This window comes from Vitis riparia, chromosome 9 (assembly GCF_004353265.1).
Source record: "Vitis riparia cultivar Riparia Gloire de Montpellier isolate 1030 chromosome 9, EGFV_Vit.rip_1.0, whole genome shotgun sequence".
In the NCBI taxonomy this organism is placed as follows: domain Eukaryota; kingdom Viridiplantae; phylum Streptophyta; class Magnoliopsida; order Vitales; family Vitaceae; genus Vitis; species Vitis riparia.
In genome coordinates, this window is record NC_048439.1 from 9,916,893 (window position 1) to 9,936,074 (window position 19,182).

Consider the following 19,182-nt stretch of genomic DNA (forward strand, 5'->3'; position numbering starts at 1 on the left):
AGTCAATAAAAATAAAAATAAAAAAATCTTTTTCCAAAACTTGGGTACAAAGTTTATTGGACATTAAAATTTTTAAAATAAAAGAAAGAGGTTTTGACTACCAAAATTTTAGATTTTGAACCAATTAAAATAGGCCTGAGCATTAACTATGAGTCTCAAAGTAGGTTAGGTTAACAAAAAAGAATTAGTCACAAAATAGTTTGACCCAAGGAAAACGATAACAATAAAAAATATGGGTCTTAAAGTGGCCCGACCCACAGCTTTTAATTGGGCTTTTAAAAAGACTTTTAGTTTCCACAATCAATTGAAGGAAGGCCTGAATTATAGACTCTTGAGTATTGAGTGCCCATGGAAATTGGGTCTTCATATAAATAGAGTTCATAAGGGAATTTAACCCAGCAAAAAAAACTGGAAATGGTACTATAGGGCTCAAAGTAAGCCCAGGTATACAGGCCTGATAGTAACGCCCAAGAAAGGACAAATTAAAAAATTAGCCCAGGAAAACAGCCCAACAAAGAACAAATTTCTTTAAAAAAACAAAAAGCGGTTTCCGTTGCCGGGACTTGAACCCGGGTCTCTCGGGTGAGAGCCGAGTATCCTAACCAACTAGACTACAACGGATCCTGTCTAATCGATTAGAAAAACGCAATTTCAAAGAAAAAAAATTTTATAGGCTAAAAATATTCTAAATCTAAGCATACCTATCATTTCTATGTACCATAAAACACACCTACTATAAGTGTAATTACACTAATTTACAATTAACTTCTTTAGAAGTCATCCCTATGTTTCATTATTAAAAACTTTTATGAAATTAAATAAAATTAAAATATTAGATTATTGAATTTGGAATGAGCAAAATAAATATCAATTCCAAACACTCAAAAACAAATTTATTCACAATTTAGGAATGTCCATAAACAAAAAAGAGAAAGAAAAAAATGTGGATAATTGAGATTGATTTTGAAAAATGACCGTTGGATGTTCCTAATTATGAAATACAAAGAAATAATATAAATTAATGTGTATTGGGGAGTATATATGAAAAAATTAATCAATTAATGTAATATCACAAAATAATAATAAAAAAGTAACCTCTAAAATATATACAATGACATAGAGCATGGTGGATTATTTATAAAATATATCAAACAAAAATGAACTAACATAATCAAATTTGGGATTGACATTTTTATTAGTTTCTATGTTTATGATTTAGAAAAAGTGATATTCACCAATTATTAACTAAAAAGAATTTTATGTTTTAAAAAATAAAATTAATTTTATTACTACAAAATAATGAATATAACAATTCATCAATCACCAAAAATATTTTATTTGAGTATTATTATATTATTATATTTTAAATTATTTGAAAATTGTACATAAAATGTTACAAAATAATTTTATTATCAAATTAGCAATTTATTAAAAAAGAGAAAATAAAGATAAACTTAATTTTAGATGATAATTATGTACCAAAATAAGGTTATTTACAAATAAGGTGTAATAAGTAAATTAAAAAAGAAAACAAATTTAACGAATATTAACTAAAAGAACTTATTTTATTTAACCCAAGTTATTTTATTGTATTTTTGTCTATGTAAAATTCAAACACCACATGTAACAAAATAATATATATATATATAAAGTTAATGGATGGTAAACCAATTTAATAACTTAATAACTTAATTTAAGTCATTAAATAAATTAAATATATTTAGTAAAATAATTTAATGGTGTGACTTGAAATAAAAAAAATAACATCAAGTATAATTTAACTTAAAATAATGAGTTTAAGGTTGTTTGATAAAAGGAACTTAAATTTATTTTAAATTATTAAATTAACATATTTATTATTATAAATTATAAATCAGGCAAAGAAGGTTGAGTGACAACAAAAGTCGTAGAGTGACAAAAGAAATCGTAGAGGTAATTAGGGGAAATACAAATAAAAAGATAAAATGTAAATATGGATTTAAAAATAAATTAATTATTTTTACTTATTATTTAAAGTTGTTTTTTTCTTTAAATCATACCATCAAGTTATTTTACCAAACATACATAATTTACTTAATGACTTAAATTAAGTCGTTAAGTCACTTAATGTTATTAAGTTGATTTGTCAAACAACCACTACGTCTTTTGAAAAATAACTAAGAAAAATCAATTTCTATATCACAAATAAATAATCTAATTAATCTAACTTTGAAAATATTTATCTAAAACAAACTATTTTATCAAATATGGGCTCTTTTAAAAATTTCACATAAACTATTATAAGAAAATTGATACATCCAACATGAGTTATTAATTACACAACAACTTAAATTTTCAAACATGATTTATTGATCAAATAACAATTTAATATTCTAACACAATTTAATAATAAAGGTATCCAATTGGCCAAGCCACCCATTTTGGCCTATGGCCTAGCACATCAAAAGACCGGGTCGAGCCAACACGACCAAATTACTGTAGCAGGCCAACCAACATGGGCCTAAGGAGACGGCTCGTCGTGCCATCGTGTCAACCCGTCATGCCAGTCTATCATACTGGCCCATTGTGCTAACTCGTCTTGTCGGCCTATCATGCCAGCCAATCGTACCGACCCATCATGTCGACTTGTCATGTCAGCCTACTTGGCCTTTTCAAATATCAATTTCTATTTTTTTTTTTCTTTTTATTACATATCAAATATATATAATACCCCTCTTAATAACTATATAACAACTAGTTTGAGGGGTAAAAAAGTAAATCAATAGTTATTTTTACTTTTTTCATGTTAAATATTGATATTACCTCTCTCAACAACTATATAACGACTAGTTTAAAGGATAATTAAGTAAATCATTTACTACGAATATTTTATGTCAAATATCTATAATACCCCTCCTAACAACTATATAGCAACTAGTTTTAGGGGTAAATAAGTAAATGACTCATCAATAATTCTCTATAAATACCCTTCATTTTAATTCTTTCTCACATAATTCTTTATTCTTTCTTTTTATATTGTTTACAATGCTCTCTAATATCACTTTCCACAATTTTCTAAGTTTAAATTTTCTACAAGTGCTCTAATTCAAGGCATCAAGTTATCTACTATCCACAAGTATTCATTAGTTACAAGTTCTTTTCTGCTAAAGAAATCATCTAACTCTATAAGTGGTCATCATCACAAGGTTGAGGTATTTATATTTAGTTATTTCATTTATTTATTTTAATTCTATATTTTCATTTAATTGTTCTCTTCCTTTTACCTAATTTTTTTCCTCTAAAATTAAAAATGGATCATCATCACCTAGATATTGAAAACCTTGACTTTGGTATTGATGCATGTAATGAATTTAATTCTTTTGAAGATAACGAGACCCCCACCTCCTCTAGTGTCCCTCCCTCTAACCTTTCCCAACTCAATGCCACAAGCAAAAAACTTAGGATTAGTAGACACACATCTATAGTATGGAATCATTTCACTATAATAAATGGACAAAATACAAGATGAGAGGTAGAAAATCTAGCATAATATAAATATTGCAAAAAAAAAAAAAAAAAAACATATAATTGTAAAGTTAGTGGTGGCATAGGTCACCTTAGAAGACATGTCAAACAATATACCAAAAAATATGCTACATTAGACCCCAGACAATCCTAAATAAGTCAAAATGAAACAAGATCTAGTACATCTTCAATGTCCCTCTTTATATACAATCAATAATTCCTAAGAAAATGGTTAGCTAGAATGGTAACTAGTATGGGGTTCCATTGACTTTTGGAGAATATTCTGGATTTTTACATTTCATGAACAAGTATGCCCAACCAGCCTATCATAGAATTTTGAGGACTACTCGAAGTAATGTAATTAAATGTTACAAAAATGAAAAACAATTAATAATTGAAGAATTTAAAAATCATAGTGGTATTGTATTTGTGACCTCATATATATGAACTAATCAAAGTAATGATCCTTTTACATGTATAACATTATACATATTCAAATTAGAAATTACAAAAGAAAATATTAGGTTTTCGTCAAATATTTCATCAGCATGATGGGTCTACCATATATGATTCTTTGACAAGTGTTTTTAGAGAATATGACATACACAGCAAAATTTTTAGTATTACCTTTAATAATGCTTCAAATGATAAAAGTGTCATAAATTTATTTGTAAAAACAATTATCAAAGGTCCACTAAGTGAAATATTTCATGTTAGATGTGTTTGTCATATAATTAATTTAATAAAACGAGATGATTTAAAATTAATATCACCTTCATTATTGGTTATCCGATCTAGTTCACAATTTCTTTATTCATCTATCAAATTACAAGAATTTTATACTTTATGTCAATCAATAGGTTTGAAGAAGAGAAAATTCCATCGTGATATTGGTCATTGTTGGAATTTTACCTACCTAATGTTAAAATCTTGTGTAGAGTATTATAACATACTATCAAATTATGTCAATAGTAAGACAAGTGAAATTACAATAATTTCGGATGATTGGGAGAAAGGTTTTTCTTTTTAAAATTCTTGAAGGTTTTTTATGATACTACTAACATGTGTTATGTTGTATATACTTTTACATCTTATATAGCACTAAGATGTATTTGCAACATGAGTGATGTGTTTCAACAATATAGGGAATATCTCCTTCTTAATGAAATATGTGTACAAATGAAAAAAAAATAAAATATATATATATATATATATATAGGAAGACTATTCCACCACTTTATTGTTTAGTTGTTTGTATGAATCCAAGGATTAAGGTTGAAGGTGTAGAAAACATTTTAAATTTTATAGCTATTTGTATGAAACAACCACCTAAAGCAAAAGGTAAAATATACAAACAATTAAACAACTTATATAAATATTATGAGAATAATTATGGTAGTGTCTCTTCAAGTACTGTAAGTTCATCTGCATTTGGAAATGATCCATTCTTTATACAATTAGCTAAGGAAAAGCAACAAGTTAGTCCTTCAAGTAGGTGTGATCTTTCAAAATATTTGGATACTGATTATTGTTCATGCCTATCCCCTAATGAAGTACAAAATTTTGATATTATGAAGTGGTGGAAATCTCATGAATTCACTTTTCCTATGCTATCTAAAATGGCGCGTAATCTACTAACCCCATTGCTATCTACTATAGTATCAGAATCTATTTTTTCTATAACTGCAAATATAATAGGAGACAAGAGGACAACTCTTGCAATAGAGATGCTAGAAGCCTTGACATGTTGAAGAATTGGAAAGATGGACACATGAGACTTCAAACTTTAGAAGATGAACCTAAAGAAGACTTCGAGAAATTGGATCTCAATACAAATAATGATGTTCAAGAGATTGATGACAATTAAAAATGAAAAAAAGAAGAATGAAGATTGAATAAGAAGATAAAATATAATATGATAATTGAGGAATTATATGTTATTTATTTCTTTTAAATCTATTAAATGTAACTAATTTTTAAATTTTAAGTAATGCATATGATTGATAGTTGAGTAGGTGTCAACCTAGTCTGGATGTACTCAAACTATAGTGATGCAATTCTCACCTTTTTTTTTCTTATTTTTTTCATGTAATTTGTTGAAATATTGAATTAAAGAACTTTTTTTATATATTTCATTTCCTTTTATATTCTATTATTTAAAATTTATTTTTATTTTGATAAAATAAAAATAAAAAACCAATTCAAATATAATTCTTTTACTATTTTGAAAGACAAGAAGTTAACATTTTCATAAATTTTACAATTACAAACTCGATAAATATAAATATAAAAAATAAATAGTATAATTATTATAGGTGTACAAAAAATAAAAAGTATAATTATTAGAGGGGTTTAAAGTAATAAAAAGAAATTTCATTTAATAATGAAAAAAAATCAAGACAAAATGACTTAAAAATTTAAATTAAAAAATTTAACAAAGTGAGTGGCCCATGGGCCACAACACGACACGATTAGCCCACAGGCTTATGGGCCGTATCAGGTCACCTATTTGGTTTGCATGAGTCAGCCCGTCCCAACATGATTTAAGTGGGTCGTGCCAACCCGACACATTGGCCCGTAATAGCTCGGTAAACATTAGGTCAGGCTGGTCCGACATGGCCCAGTGGACACCCTTACTTAATAGAAATAAAGTGTGAGTCAAAATCTTTTAAGAATTAAGGGAAAAAATTATTCACAAAAGTAGAATTATTTTACATAAAAATATTAAAATAAATTACAACCCAAAAATTTTCAGGTTTCAAATCTCTATCTGACGTCATCCATTCATATTGTTTGTAGTTTATTCAATATCCAATTTTATTTCAATGACATAATCCAACTAAATATTGAATACAAATTTTTTAAATATATTAAAATAAAATAAGCTCAACATAAAAGTAATAAAATAAAATAAAAATAAAAATAAACATAAAAGATCAAAATACCTGAAAGAGCCGAGATCATGACATGACCTTGTCCTCCTTCCTGGATTTTGTCTTCTAGAATATTTCACTTTTCTCACCCAATTAAAACTTTGATTTTTTTATTCACTTTCCCTTTTCTTTTTTCAAATTTAACCTCCTCTCTTCTCTTTTCCACGCATGAATAAAAGAAATATGCAATGAAAATTCAAGACTAAAAAGAAAAAAGAATAAGAAAAATAAAAATAAAAATAAAATAAAATAAAATAAGAATAGAAATATGACGGACATGCATGAACATACATGGTTAAGAGCAAAAGAGCCTAAATCATTGTAGGTCAAGAGGGAACTGGACTAGGCTAGGAGTAAATGGGCCTAGGATGGGCCAAGAGTGATCAGGCTTATATTGTATTGGCAAAGGACAAATTTAAGAGTCTACATACACTAATAATAAAACAATGAGAACAATTAAAGCAAATTTGTTCTAATGTTATTAGTTTTATCATTTACCTTTCTACAAATAACAATAATATAATATTTCTTTCTATACCCTTCAAATGACTACAACGTCATCAATAAGATAACCATTTTCTACGACCCTAAAACATAACTTACCATGAAGGAGGAGGATCCTATGAAGACATTGGTTCAAGCATGAGATGTTGCATCAACATTGCCAACTAAGACTACGATGAAGTAATAATTTGTCCTTGCTCTTCAACCTACTCTACAAGGTGATCTCTTTCTTTCTTAACTGCTAACTAGATGATTTTGTGACCTCACTATACAAGACTACGAATGTATCCAAACTTAAGATAAAGTACGTCAATGTAGATCTCATCAAGAGTTTGTAGTATTCATTTAGATGTTAAGGGATCGGAAGATTGGCTTTGCATTTGTTTAGTCATCTCTACTTTGCATTTAAATATAATATCTTAATATTAAAATGCATATTATAATTAGTGAAAACTATAACTATTATAACTAATAAGTTTTACTTGGCTTAGATACTCATTAGAAATGAAAATATCACATACTATTGGTCAATCCTTAGGACTAACACAATGATGAGGATGTTGTTGTGCCTCCTACCTATTATTGAATTTTTTAAAATGACAATGCATTTGATGTTTCTAAGTCATTATGCATAAATTCATCTACCTTTTTTGTTTTTTAACATTTCGGATATTGAGGTCTACGTGAATTTTTTCTTGAAACAAAAATCCATATTATAAATATAATATTAAAACCATTTAGTGAATTAATGATTAATTAAACAAAATATTATAACATAAATTTGTCTACCTTTTTTCTTTTTTAACATTTTGGATATCGAGGTCTATTTGAATTTTTCTTGAAATAAAAAATCCGCATTATACATATAAAATCTGTATTTGAATTTTATATTTTATGATAGCAGTAAATAATGAATTTCCAGACCAGCGCCCCCTTCACATCTCTCTATTTTTTGGTTCACCCTAGTGGTCTAGATGTTTTACAGGTTTGTAATGGCTTATTCTGTTGTTGTTGCATCGAATCCAATGAGACTAAGCGCAAGTATTACATCTACAATCCAACCAACAAACAATTCACAACACTTTCCCAGTTTCATGGCAGGGCTATCAGGCCTGTTCTTGGCATCAATTTAGCTTTTGATCCTTCCAAATCACAGCACTATAAAGTGGTCGGCGTGCGAAGCTGTGAATCACCTCATGGTCAGCATCAGATTGAGATGTATTCATCGGTGGCGGCCGACTCTTGAAGACTTGCTGGGGTTCCCTTCACTGCACATTGGAAAATGAGTTTCCACAATAGGGTTTACTGGAATGGTGCAATTCACTGGATTAGCCAGAGAGGTTCTTCGCTGTATTTGGATGTAAATAAAGAGATGGTTCAAGAAATGTCGATGCCTCCTTTTCCTGATGAGTAAGATGAGAGAAGGGTAAGATACTTGGGGGAGTATTCTGGCTACTTACTCCTTATCGAAATATGAGATGGAGAGAGATCACTCCGCCTGGTTTGTGAAGTTTCGAGTTCATCTTGATTCTGTCACGGCTTCATTTTCGAAGATGTTACAAGGCTACCTTGATCTATACGAGTTCAATTACTACTCATTTTCGGTACTATGTATTGTTAGAGGAGAAAATGAGAATGAGTCAGTTCTAGTTCTTCATATGCCTGGTAAGGTGATAGGATATCATTTCAAGAGTAAGACTTTCAAGGAGATTTGTGAGACTGAAACTTCTTCAAGACTAGGGTGGTTTGATGCTTCTCAATACATTGAAAGTCTTGTCTCTTGTCTGGTTATGAAGGGGTGATGCTTATTCATTTTCTAGTTGTACTGAAATTTCAGATACATATTGTAACAAGGGTGATAATGAAGTTCACGGTTAAGAGGGGATTTGTTCTAAGAGCTAAGATTAGGACATTGGAGTCCTTCTGACATGGAAAAAACTTGTAATATAAAAAGTGCTTTTAAAAAAATTATTATTATTTGATAAAATTTAAAAATTACCTTTAAAAAATTAAAAAAAAATCACTTATAATACTTCTTAAAAGTCATTTGTGCCTGTTAAGTTGTACCGTATTCGGAGCAACTGTGAATTAATTCCACAATCTCTAGATGGGCATAAATTTGATATCATAGGCATCACCATGATGGTCAATTTTTGTCACCTTGACATGGACAAACATCAAAATTTTGTATTGGGCATGTCCACTTTTAGTGTCTAGGCCTAACCAAATCTCAATTGGGGCAGATTCTCTAGTGATGTATATAAATTAGATCAGATAATTTAAGTAGGGGTATGACTATTAGACTAGGCAACCGAAACCACCCAATTGAACCCTAACTGAAATTCCTTTTAGGGCATGTCCAACCCACCAAAAACTACTTTGACACCTACAATTTTTCAATTACATCAAGATTTTGTAGATGTAATTTCTTTTGGGTTCGAGATTAATGAGCATATATATTTAAACTCACATCATATTGGAGCCTAAAGTTAAATCAGTCTAGGCCCTCTAGGTAGAGTTTGTGGTTGAAAGCTAATGTTAGAATATCAAGGAAGCTAGAGAGTAAAGGTGTGTGGTCTTGATTTTATATTCTTGGAAGGATGTGTCAGGTTGACATGAGACCACATGTACAGGCCCAGTTTCCAGTAATGAAGACAATGAAATTGTGGCACAGCTAGACAGGAGTCTCCACTTCTGTGACATGAATGCATACATTAATGTTTTCATTATCAAAGGAATTTTATTCTCTTTTTGGGCATTGTTTTAGGGAAATGGTCAGCACCAAACCATGCATCTATACCCCACTCTGAAATATATGTTAGCTGCATTGATGTTACAAACTTTAATCCCCTTCTATGAATGGTTGAAGACAATTTAAAATGGAGAGATGAGGTTGGAAGATTTTTTTGAATTCTTATCAAATATATATATATTGATAAAAATATTATAATATATTGATTTAAAAAACAAACAAGTTTCTAATATAACAAAATAGTGGGTTAAGAATATTTTTAAATGTTAGAAATTCATGTACTTTTATAAATGGCTTATTTTGTTCTATTAAGTGACGTAAAAGATGATGGGATCATGATTCGATTTAGCTTATTATTTAATCAATTGAAAAAAAAAAATGAGATTTAATTATATTAAATCAAAGAAGAATGATTTAGCAAATAATTATGATCTCGTATGATGCAATTCATTTAGCTTGGAGAAAAATTAGGTTTATATATTTTTTCAAAAAATGATAGCGTAACAAAAATGAAAAAATAAGAATATAAGATAAATTAATAGTTTTAAGAAACATTTTTAATATAAAAAGTGTTTTTGAAAAAAAATAGGTATTTGAAAAAAGTTTTAAAATACTTATAAAAATCTAAAAAAAAGTTATTTATAATGTTTGAAAATCACTCATACTATTTTTTAAGAAAAACGCTTGAGATATTTTTAAGATAATTTTCTTAAAAATACTATAGAGAAAATGTTTTTATTAAAAACACTTTAAGTAAAAACATCATTCAACATACTCTTAGTTTTAAATTGGAAAAAAATTATGAAAAGAAAGATAATTTATCCAATTTTAGTAAGATTTGCTTCAAATCAAAGAAAAGAAAATAATATGAAAAACAAAATTAATAATTTCAAAATTTCATAGGAAAAAATGGGTTTTGACTCACTAATATAACAATATATGAAAAAAAGAATCTCAAATTTTTTAAATCAATATTATCTTCATTTATTTAAAAATAATTTGAAATGCATGTATTTTTAATAAGTCTTATAATTATTCCCTAAAATACTCATTTTACTTTTTATATTATCAACATCAATGAACAATCAGACTCCTCCACGTAAATTGTTGTTGATAATATAACAAATAAAAGTCATTCGATGTAAATTGTTGTAGATGACAAAACAAATAAAAAGGGCATTTTAAAAAATAGTTACATGAGTTATTAAAAAATACATGTATTTCAAATTATTTAAAATAAAAATAATACTAATTTAAAAAAATTAGGGTTATTTTTTCCTTATATTTTCATGTTAGCTTTCCATTTTTCATCTCATAACTAATGAATTTTGAAAAATCCAAATTCAGCTTAAGTTAGGAGAAGTTGATTGATTTGATGATTTTCTTTTTTCTTTTTTTTGGTCAAAATCTTGGCATTGACTTCTTGCTTTATAAAAACCAATAGCAGAAAAAATAAATAAATAAAATAAATAAAGGTAGGATTTAAAAAAAACCTTTGGCGGGTCATTTGGGGCATTGTTTGTTGGTGGGAAGCATGACTCATCATAAGCCACAAACTCTATTTTATTATAATTGATCATATTGGCACAAAGCCCTCTGCTTCAAATCTCTATGAAAGCAGAAATGAGATATGGTGGACTCCATTAAAATACAAATAAAATTGAAATTGGAGCTTCCTTTATATCTTTTGCTAAAGAACGAAATCTAAGAAAACAACAAAACAAATAATAAAAAATGTAAGTGGCATAGGAGAATGCAGGCCTACATATTGTTGCTAAAGTAATTATCATAAAGCCAACCAAGCCTTCTTAATGGGGTGGGTTTTGTGGATCCCTTTTTAATTATTAAGACTCGGTTTGAGAAAGGATAAGTGCAAGAATAATGGGAATCGAAAAAATAAAGGAGATAGGAGAGTAAAATTAAAAACTTACTTTAGCTTAACTGAACTTTATCGGGAGTTTAGTAAATCATAATACTTATTATTTAATGATTTAAGTTAATTTTATATTAAATTATTTTTAAATTATTAATTTAAAACTTATTATTTGATTTTTAGTCTAAGAATTAAAATTGTTTAATAAAATTAATTTAAAAGTTTATTCTAAATCATTATATTGAGCTATTTACCAATAAATTTTGTTTTTGTTAAACATTCATATTTAAAGTATATAAATACATAACATAACTATTATTGATTTATTTGCTAATTAGTCTACCATAATCACCCAATTGAGGGTGAATTAGGTGTTAATCTCTTTTTTACAAATTATACAATCATGAATATAAGGAACAATTTGAGTAATAATACAACAAATAATAATAAATGAAATAATTGCTTAAAGTAAATCAAGAACGGATATAGAAAATGCAAACTCGATATTTTTATAGTGGTTTGGCATAATTCAATCAACATCCAACTCTCCTCAAGCTCAATGAGGATCCCACTAATAAGGTTTTCAAAACAAATATTTAAGCCTTAAATTTGGATTATGGTTCTAAGGAATCTTTTATACTAAGGCTTTTAAATTTTAAGTCTTTAACTAACTCCCTTTTGGATTATAGTTCGAAAGCACCCTCTCAAGAGATATCCCACTCTTGATCTTTCCAAGTGATCCCACATTTGATAATCCTTACATGCAATTGAAAGAAAATTGATACTAATATATAATTTTAGCTCAACTGTGTACAAATAAACTAGGATTGAGATGCATTAAAATGAAATGTAAGTTTTGAAGCAAGGTATACTCAAATACACTATTTTAAGGCTCAAATAATATTTAAAAATGATTTTATACTCCTCTCTTAGCAATACAAGAAGTTTGAAGTCTTTAAATAAGTGTTAGAAGTTCAAACTAATTATTAAACACAGCTTTAGGTAAACCATTTAACCTTTTGGTTGAATTAGCCAATAAGTCGCTCGTTATACGTTGCTCAACTAGTTTCAATCATTTTCAATCATTCCTCGATCAAGGCTTTGCCTCAACAACCTTCTAGACCTCTAAGAAGAAAAGGTCAATTGGTTAACCTATTAGTTGAATTAGTTACTAAGTTATTGAGTTATCCATTGCTCAATCCGTTCAACCAGTCCACAACCAATTGTGGTTTTCCCTTAACTAGTTGCAACAACCTTCTAGACCTTTGAGGAGCAAAAGAACCCCCTTAGTCGATCAATCTCAATCAATTATCATGAGGCTCTGATCAATTTAAAGTCTCTGTAAGTTTTTAAGATAAAAAATCTTGGAAAAATCTAATTAGAACTCCTTAGCAGTTGAAAATTCTCTTAAAACAATTTTCATTTAATTAAAATTTAGGTTTTTGCATATCAATTTTTTATTCAATTTAAGAAAATATAAAATCAATTTAACACTTGGGGGAACTTAGGGGAATTAGGTGCATTAATAAAATATAAAACACAATATGATCTCAGTGTACTAACAACCTTACAAAAAAACCTTAGAAGTTAAACTTGAAATGCCCAATCTTTGAAGTCTTCTCCTTTTTTATCTCCTCTAAAGGCTTAATATATCTTTTTGATTGCTTATTAGAAAATCTTCTTTTCTAATCACACATAAAAATAATTATGAGTTCTAAACCTTATTTAGTAATCATTAAAATCGAGATTAACTAAGTTTTGATCTGATAACAATGACAAAATATTTATTATATAGTTGCAAAATATACTATTACTAGAAATGAGCAAATGAGGTACGAGAAATTGAGACTACAAATAAGTTAATTATTTTGATTCAATCTAATTTTAATTTACAATATTAAGTTATTTTATCAAATATGTTTATTTTATTTAATAATTTAAATTAAATTATTATATATTATTAAGTCATTAAATTGATTTATTAAACACTCTCTAATTTAATTTAATGTTGTATGAAAATTTAAATTTTGACAAAAGAAACGGATATCATGAGATTTCATTCCAAGCCCTTTTGTTTGATATGCCATGGAAACTTGTAAGAACCCAAGTTGTCTAGGATTTTAGTGGTTTGAAAATTTCCAGCTCTAACTAGGAGTAGGGATTGCTTAGCCTCCTAACTCGTCAAACCCACCCATGTTCCAACTTTGAGAATATATATTGATAAGCAAATTTTACGAGAGTTAATTATCTTAGGATGCAATCATTTTAGAAAGTGTTTTTAATATTTTTAATATTTAAAAAATAAAAAATTTTAAGTATTAGGAATGACAGAAATATTTTTTAAAATTATTGTCAAATATATTTTAAGTTATTAAAAATAATTTTTAATTAAATTAATAAATTCATATAGAAAAAAATATTCTTTTCAAAATTATTTTCTTAAAATATTTTAAAATTTTTAATTTAATGCATAGGAAAGAAATTTTATATTTGAAAGGTACTTTGTTACCAAAAGAGGAGCGAGTAAGAAAGGAAAAAAAGGTGGAATTTTTTTAACAAACGAGGCTAGCACAAATGGCAGATATACAATGCAATGGAGAAGAGGAAGGGCAAGGATGAGCATCTTGTTATTAATGTCTTAAAAATTAAAATGTCATTTTCTTATTGTAAATTTATAAATTTATAAATTGTGAAAAAAGAAAATGATATTTCCATAATTTCCAAGAACATACCAATTCTTCGCCGGGAAAGCTCCATTCCCCATAATAAATTAAAATTAAAATTACTCAAAATTAAACAAATCCAAAAATCACGCACCAAGCCATACAAATTATGGTCATCGATTTGAAAATTACCGGATAATTCACAAATCGATCTCAAATCATATTTCTTCCTTCTGAAATTTCTGATGTCAAACAAAGAATAAAAGTATGCAATGAATAGCAATCTTCAATAGCTCTCAAAGGCTGCAAACATGTACAATCGGAGATGTTTCTTTAAAGAGGAAAAGAAGCAGAAGTTCTACGTATTGAGTCAACCCAGTGAGTCGCTCTGCACTGGCAACTCGCTTCCTCGACGTCGTTGGAAAACCTCTCAAAAAAATTCTATACAAAATTAAAAAAAAAAAAAAAAAAAAGGTCTCCGACGTTCAAAGATCGTCGGAACCGGCCATGGACATGATCGATAGCCGACTAAGTCTCGGCTCAAACGCCGCTCTCCGCCGCTGTTGATGTGACGACGGCCGAATCAACGCCGACAACGCTCTCTTCACCAAGTCTCCTTCCACTCCCCCAATCCTCACCAGCGAGTTCGTCATCGCCGATCTCCGAGCATTCAACCGATTCGACTGGTACGCGCCGCCGGAGCCGGAGCCGGCGCCGGTGTTCGCGTTCTTGTGCATACTACAACGAAACGAGCCCGGATGCGTCGTAGGGGAACATAGGCACGTCCGCTTCTGATGACTGCTCCCAGTGCTCTGCTTCCTCACCACTTGGTCCCGCGGCGACACCGAAATCGACCGTCTAGGAGATGTCTGGCGTTCGATTGAAAACCGTACGGACGGTGACGGAGAGGACGAGACACCGCGGTATAGGTTAACACGAGTGGGCGAAGAGGATCGCTTAAAAAAATCAGAGGAGCTAGAACAGAAAGCTGAAGTAGAGGAGATCGAGGAAGAGCAGAAGCGTCCAGCAGATGGAGATAACGATCTCTGGAGAATGGGTCCTCTTGATCTGCTTCTTGAAGAGTTCGCCATTGTCATATCAGTAGAGAGAGAAAGAGAGAATGTAGAGGGCAAGAAGGGGGGAAGAATCTAGAGAGAGAATATTTATTGAAAGGGCTGTTTGGGCCTCCAGTTTCCCAAACGTTGCGCGACTCAAGAGGGCTTTATATAGGATTTCAAAACCATGGCAGAATCGTAATTAACAGGATTTTCAAGGGCTCCTTAGTGGTTGGGTGCAACCGCGACGTGGTTAGGGTTTCACTTTCGGGTCCACCGGTTTCAAAGGCCCGTAAAAAAGCTATGGGCTGTTTTCGACCCAGACACCCACGCGATCATTGAAGCGTGGCATCACGTAAAATAAAGATCCATGACATATAAATTATAATTTATAACCTTCCGCATCAGGAGTTTCTAGTTCACACGCGAAAGAATGAGAATGGGCTTAGAGGGTGTTTCGAAAGCCTTGAGCGCCGAAACCGGCGCCATACGTCAGAAGATCTTGGGCACCCTCCGCAGTTGCCACGTATAGAAATTTAATATTTAAGCCATGGTTTTTTTTTCCGGAAATTACTAAGACGCCATTCATTGTCGTCAGATATGGAATATTCCACCGCCTTTTTATATAGTGGTGGGACGAAACCACCCTCCAAATCTAAAAGTAATTCTCCCCTGAAATTAATCTTGTCTGAAAATTCCGTCTGTCACGCTTAAAATTTTTGAAATAAATTAATGCGCCAATCAGCAACGCCGGAAGCGTTGAAGGATTCAATTCTAGTGGCCATATTTTTATTTTTCCAATATAACTTTAAAAATGTATTTTAGGAATTAATTTTTAAAATTTAAATACAAAACATGCCTAAAAGGCTAAAAGTGTTAAAAAGCCTTCATCACAACATGATTTCTTCATAAATTAAAATAAAATAAATGAAAATAGAATAAAAGGGAAAAAAATAGACATGGAAATAATTAGATTTTTATAGAAAAAAAAAAATTGGACTTCTTAATTTGAATGGTGAAATTTTCTTAAATTGTTAAAAAAAGAAAATGTGCTTTATGAATTACTCTCTTTAAACAAATATAACTATTATAATTTTATTTCTAAATTAAATAAAAGTTTTGATTACATAATAAATTATGGTAAAAAAAAATTGTTTGAAAGTGTTTTTAGGAAAATCATGTATCAAATGATTTTTTTTTATAAATATTTTAAATTATTATAAATTATTTTTTAGATTTTTAAAAGTGTTTTTTAAAATTTATAAAATAGTTTTCTAAAATTGTTCTTTTGATGTTTTGTATAACAAAAGTTTATTCGAAAATCTAATATTTTTAACCTATTTTAAATAGTTTTAAATATGTTTTAAAAATATTTTTTTATATCTAATCTATTATTTGTAATTATTTTATATGTTTGTATAATTATTTTTTTAAAACAATTCTTAAGAAACAAGTGTAAATAATCGAAAAATAACTAAAATATGTTTTTTTTAAATACCTTTTTTTTATTAATTAAAAATATTAATAAAAATGTTATTATAAAATATTTTTTAGTTTTTTATTACAAAGAATATAAAATTATTTTTTATAACAATTGTCAAATAAGTTCTAATTTAAAAAAAAAAAACACTTTTTAAGGTAAAAATACTACCGAGAATCATTGTCAAATGTCTAAATGGGTCGAAGAAGATAAAAATAAAAATAAAAGTGATAATAGAACTTTTTTTTAGTAAAGAAAACTAGAATCGGGTTCATGTTTGAATTAATGCATTGTTTTTTGAAAGCTATTATTATGAGCCGTAATGATTTTGCCTTCCCTGCGTGATGCCCAAGCCAGCAATTTCTTTTCTTTTCTTTTCTTTTTTAAGCCATGGTACGTACTAATAGGCCATAATTCCTGATTCTCACCCACCTCCCAAAAAAGGGTAGAAGGTCACAAATTAATTGGTTGAACCAATTTTTTTTAACAAATTCATAGAATATATAGAACACAATTTTTAATTAAATAGTTACATTTATTTTTATTATCTTTTTTAGGTATAAGGTGCTTATTTTGTATTTTGAATACTCTTTTTATCAAATGGTATCAACATTCTATAATTGTAATCCTTTTTTGTTATGTTTGGTTCTCAAAAAATGAGAAAAAAAATGTGAAGAAAAGAAAATAAAGAGTAAAAGTTGAAAGAAATAAAAAATAAAAGAAATTTAAAAAAATATTTAAAATCACTATTTCAAATTCATTTCACTTTATATATATATATATATATATATATATATATATATATATAAATTAAATAATTTAAAAATATATAAATTTCTAATTAATTTTAATTATATTTTATTTTATTTCATAATTTTCATATTAAAACCAAATATGAGAAAATCATTTACTTTAAAATATTTTTTTATTTTCTTAACACTTTGTAAGAACCAAATATATCCAAGATATCTTTCCGTAAAATATATTATGTAACAAAATAAGGAAAATTGGAAGCATAAGTGCTTCTTTGGATGCATTCAATATTTTTAAATTTAAAATGGGAAAAAAAATTAATACCTTAATTTATAAAATATTTTTTAACCGACATATAAAGTATATCATTAAATTAAAATTTTGAATTTGATAATAACAAAATATGAATAGGGAAAATTAAGTCATAAGATATTTGGCAAACGAAAATAGAAGATATGGAATTTTTCTTTAGTAACCCTTTTTCTCTTTTGTAAAACAAATTAATTTCATATCTTCTTTTTAAAGTGAATGATAAAGTATTACAACCAAGAAAAGAGTTCCCACATAATAACGAAAGTGACATGGGGGCACACTCTTATCTACTAATGTTACTTTTGTAATTTTGTAAAATTATTATTTATTCTACCACATCATGATTGGCCTTTTCAATGATACCTTCTTTCAAGGTTGAGCCAACGGTTCACTTCCCTTTTTTTTATTGTATGATATATATATATATATATTAAAAGTTCTTTTATATTTTGAATTATTGGCATTTTTTTCAATTTTTAAAAATAAATTTAAATGTGTATTTTTTATTTGATGGTGTTTTTAAGGGATGGGAATATCAAGAAATATATGGGATATTTTTTAAAAATATAATAAATGGAATATATAAATTTCCTTGCATTTTGAAATACTTTTATTCTCATTTAATTTTAAAATGTGTTTTTTTCTTATTTTATAATAGAATAATTTTTTTTTAAAAAAAATAATAGATCTTATTGAAAATTTTATTCACAAAAATTAATGAGGATCTTTTTAAAGGAAAAGACTTCTCACATTTTTTTAAGAAATTTCATATGATTAACTATTAGCTTAATTTCACCTACTTTCCTTGAAATTTTAAATAAATACAGTTAACCCTTAATGGTTTGAAAATTCATCAAACACCTTTCTTATTTTGAATTAACAACGGGGTGAGCGAAAATACAAAATGAGAATGATTGAGGAGACATATGTTGAAATTTCAAACAAATGGGACTAAATGCATCTGGTCAAAATCTTAAAAAATGTAAACGAAATTAACCCTTAACTATTTGAAACTAAGTCATTCAGGAGCTTATATTAGACTCATCTTAGACTTACCTATTTTGGTTATAAATTTTATTTTAACTTTGATGCAATGATTTAATGAAAATTAAGGACATGTTTGGTAATTGTTTTTTTAAATAGTTTTAAAAAATAATTTTTAAGAATAGTTTTTAAAAAACTGTTCTTTGATGTTTTATATAACAAAAGTCTGTTTGAAACGTAAAATGTTTTTAACTTATTTTTACATGTTTATATATATATATATATATATATATTTTTAAATAACTCTCAAAAAATAAATGAAAATAACAAAAAACAACTAAAGGATTTTCTCTAAAAATATACTGTTTT

At 28.1% G+C, this 19,182-nt stretch overlaps 1 protein-coding gene and 1 non-coding gene across 2 annotated transcripts; both read right to left on the reverse strand.

Moving 5' to 3' along the window:
- Window positions 1-548: 548 nt before the first annotated feature.
- On the reverse strand, window positions 549-621 carry TRNAE-CUC. Its single transcript has one exon. It is a non-coding gene; the product is annotated as a tRNA-Glu (tRNA).
- A 13,775-nt stretch (window positions 622-14,396) lies between these two features.
- On the reverse strand, window positions 14,397-15,414 carry LOC117922325. The gene has a single exon (XM_034840436.1). The coding sequence runs from the start codon at window positions 15,324-15,326 to the stop codon at window positions 14,715-14,717; it is 612 nt and encodes a 203-aa protein (XP_034696327.1). The 5' UTR covers window positions 15,327-15,414; the 3' UTR covers window positions 14,397-14,714.
- Window positions 15,415-19,182: the final 3,768 nt, after the last annotated feature.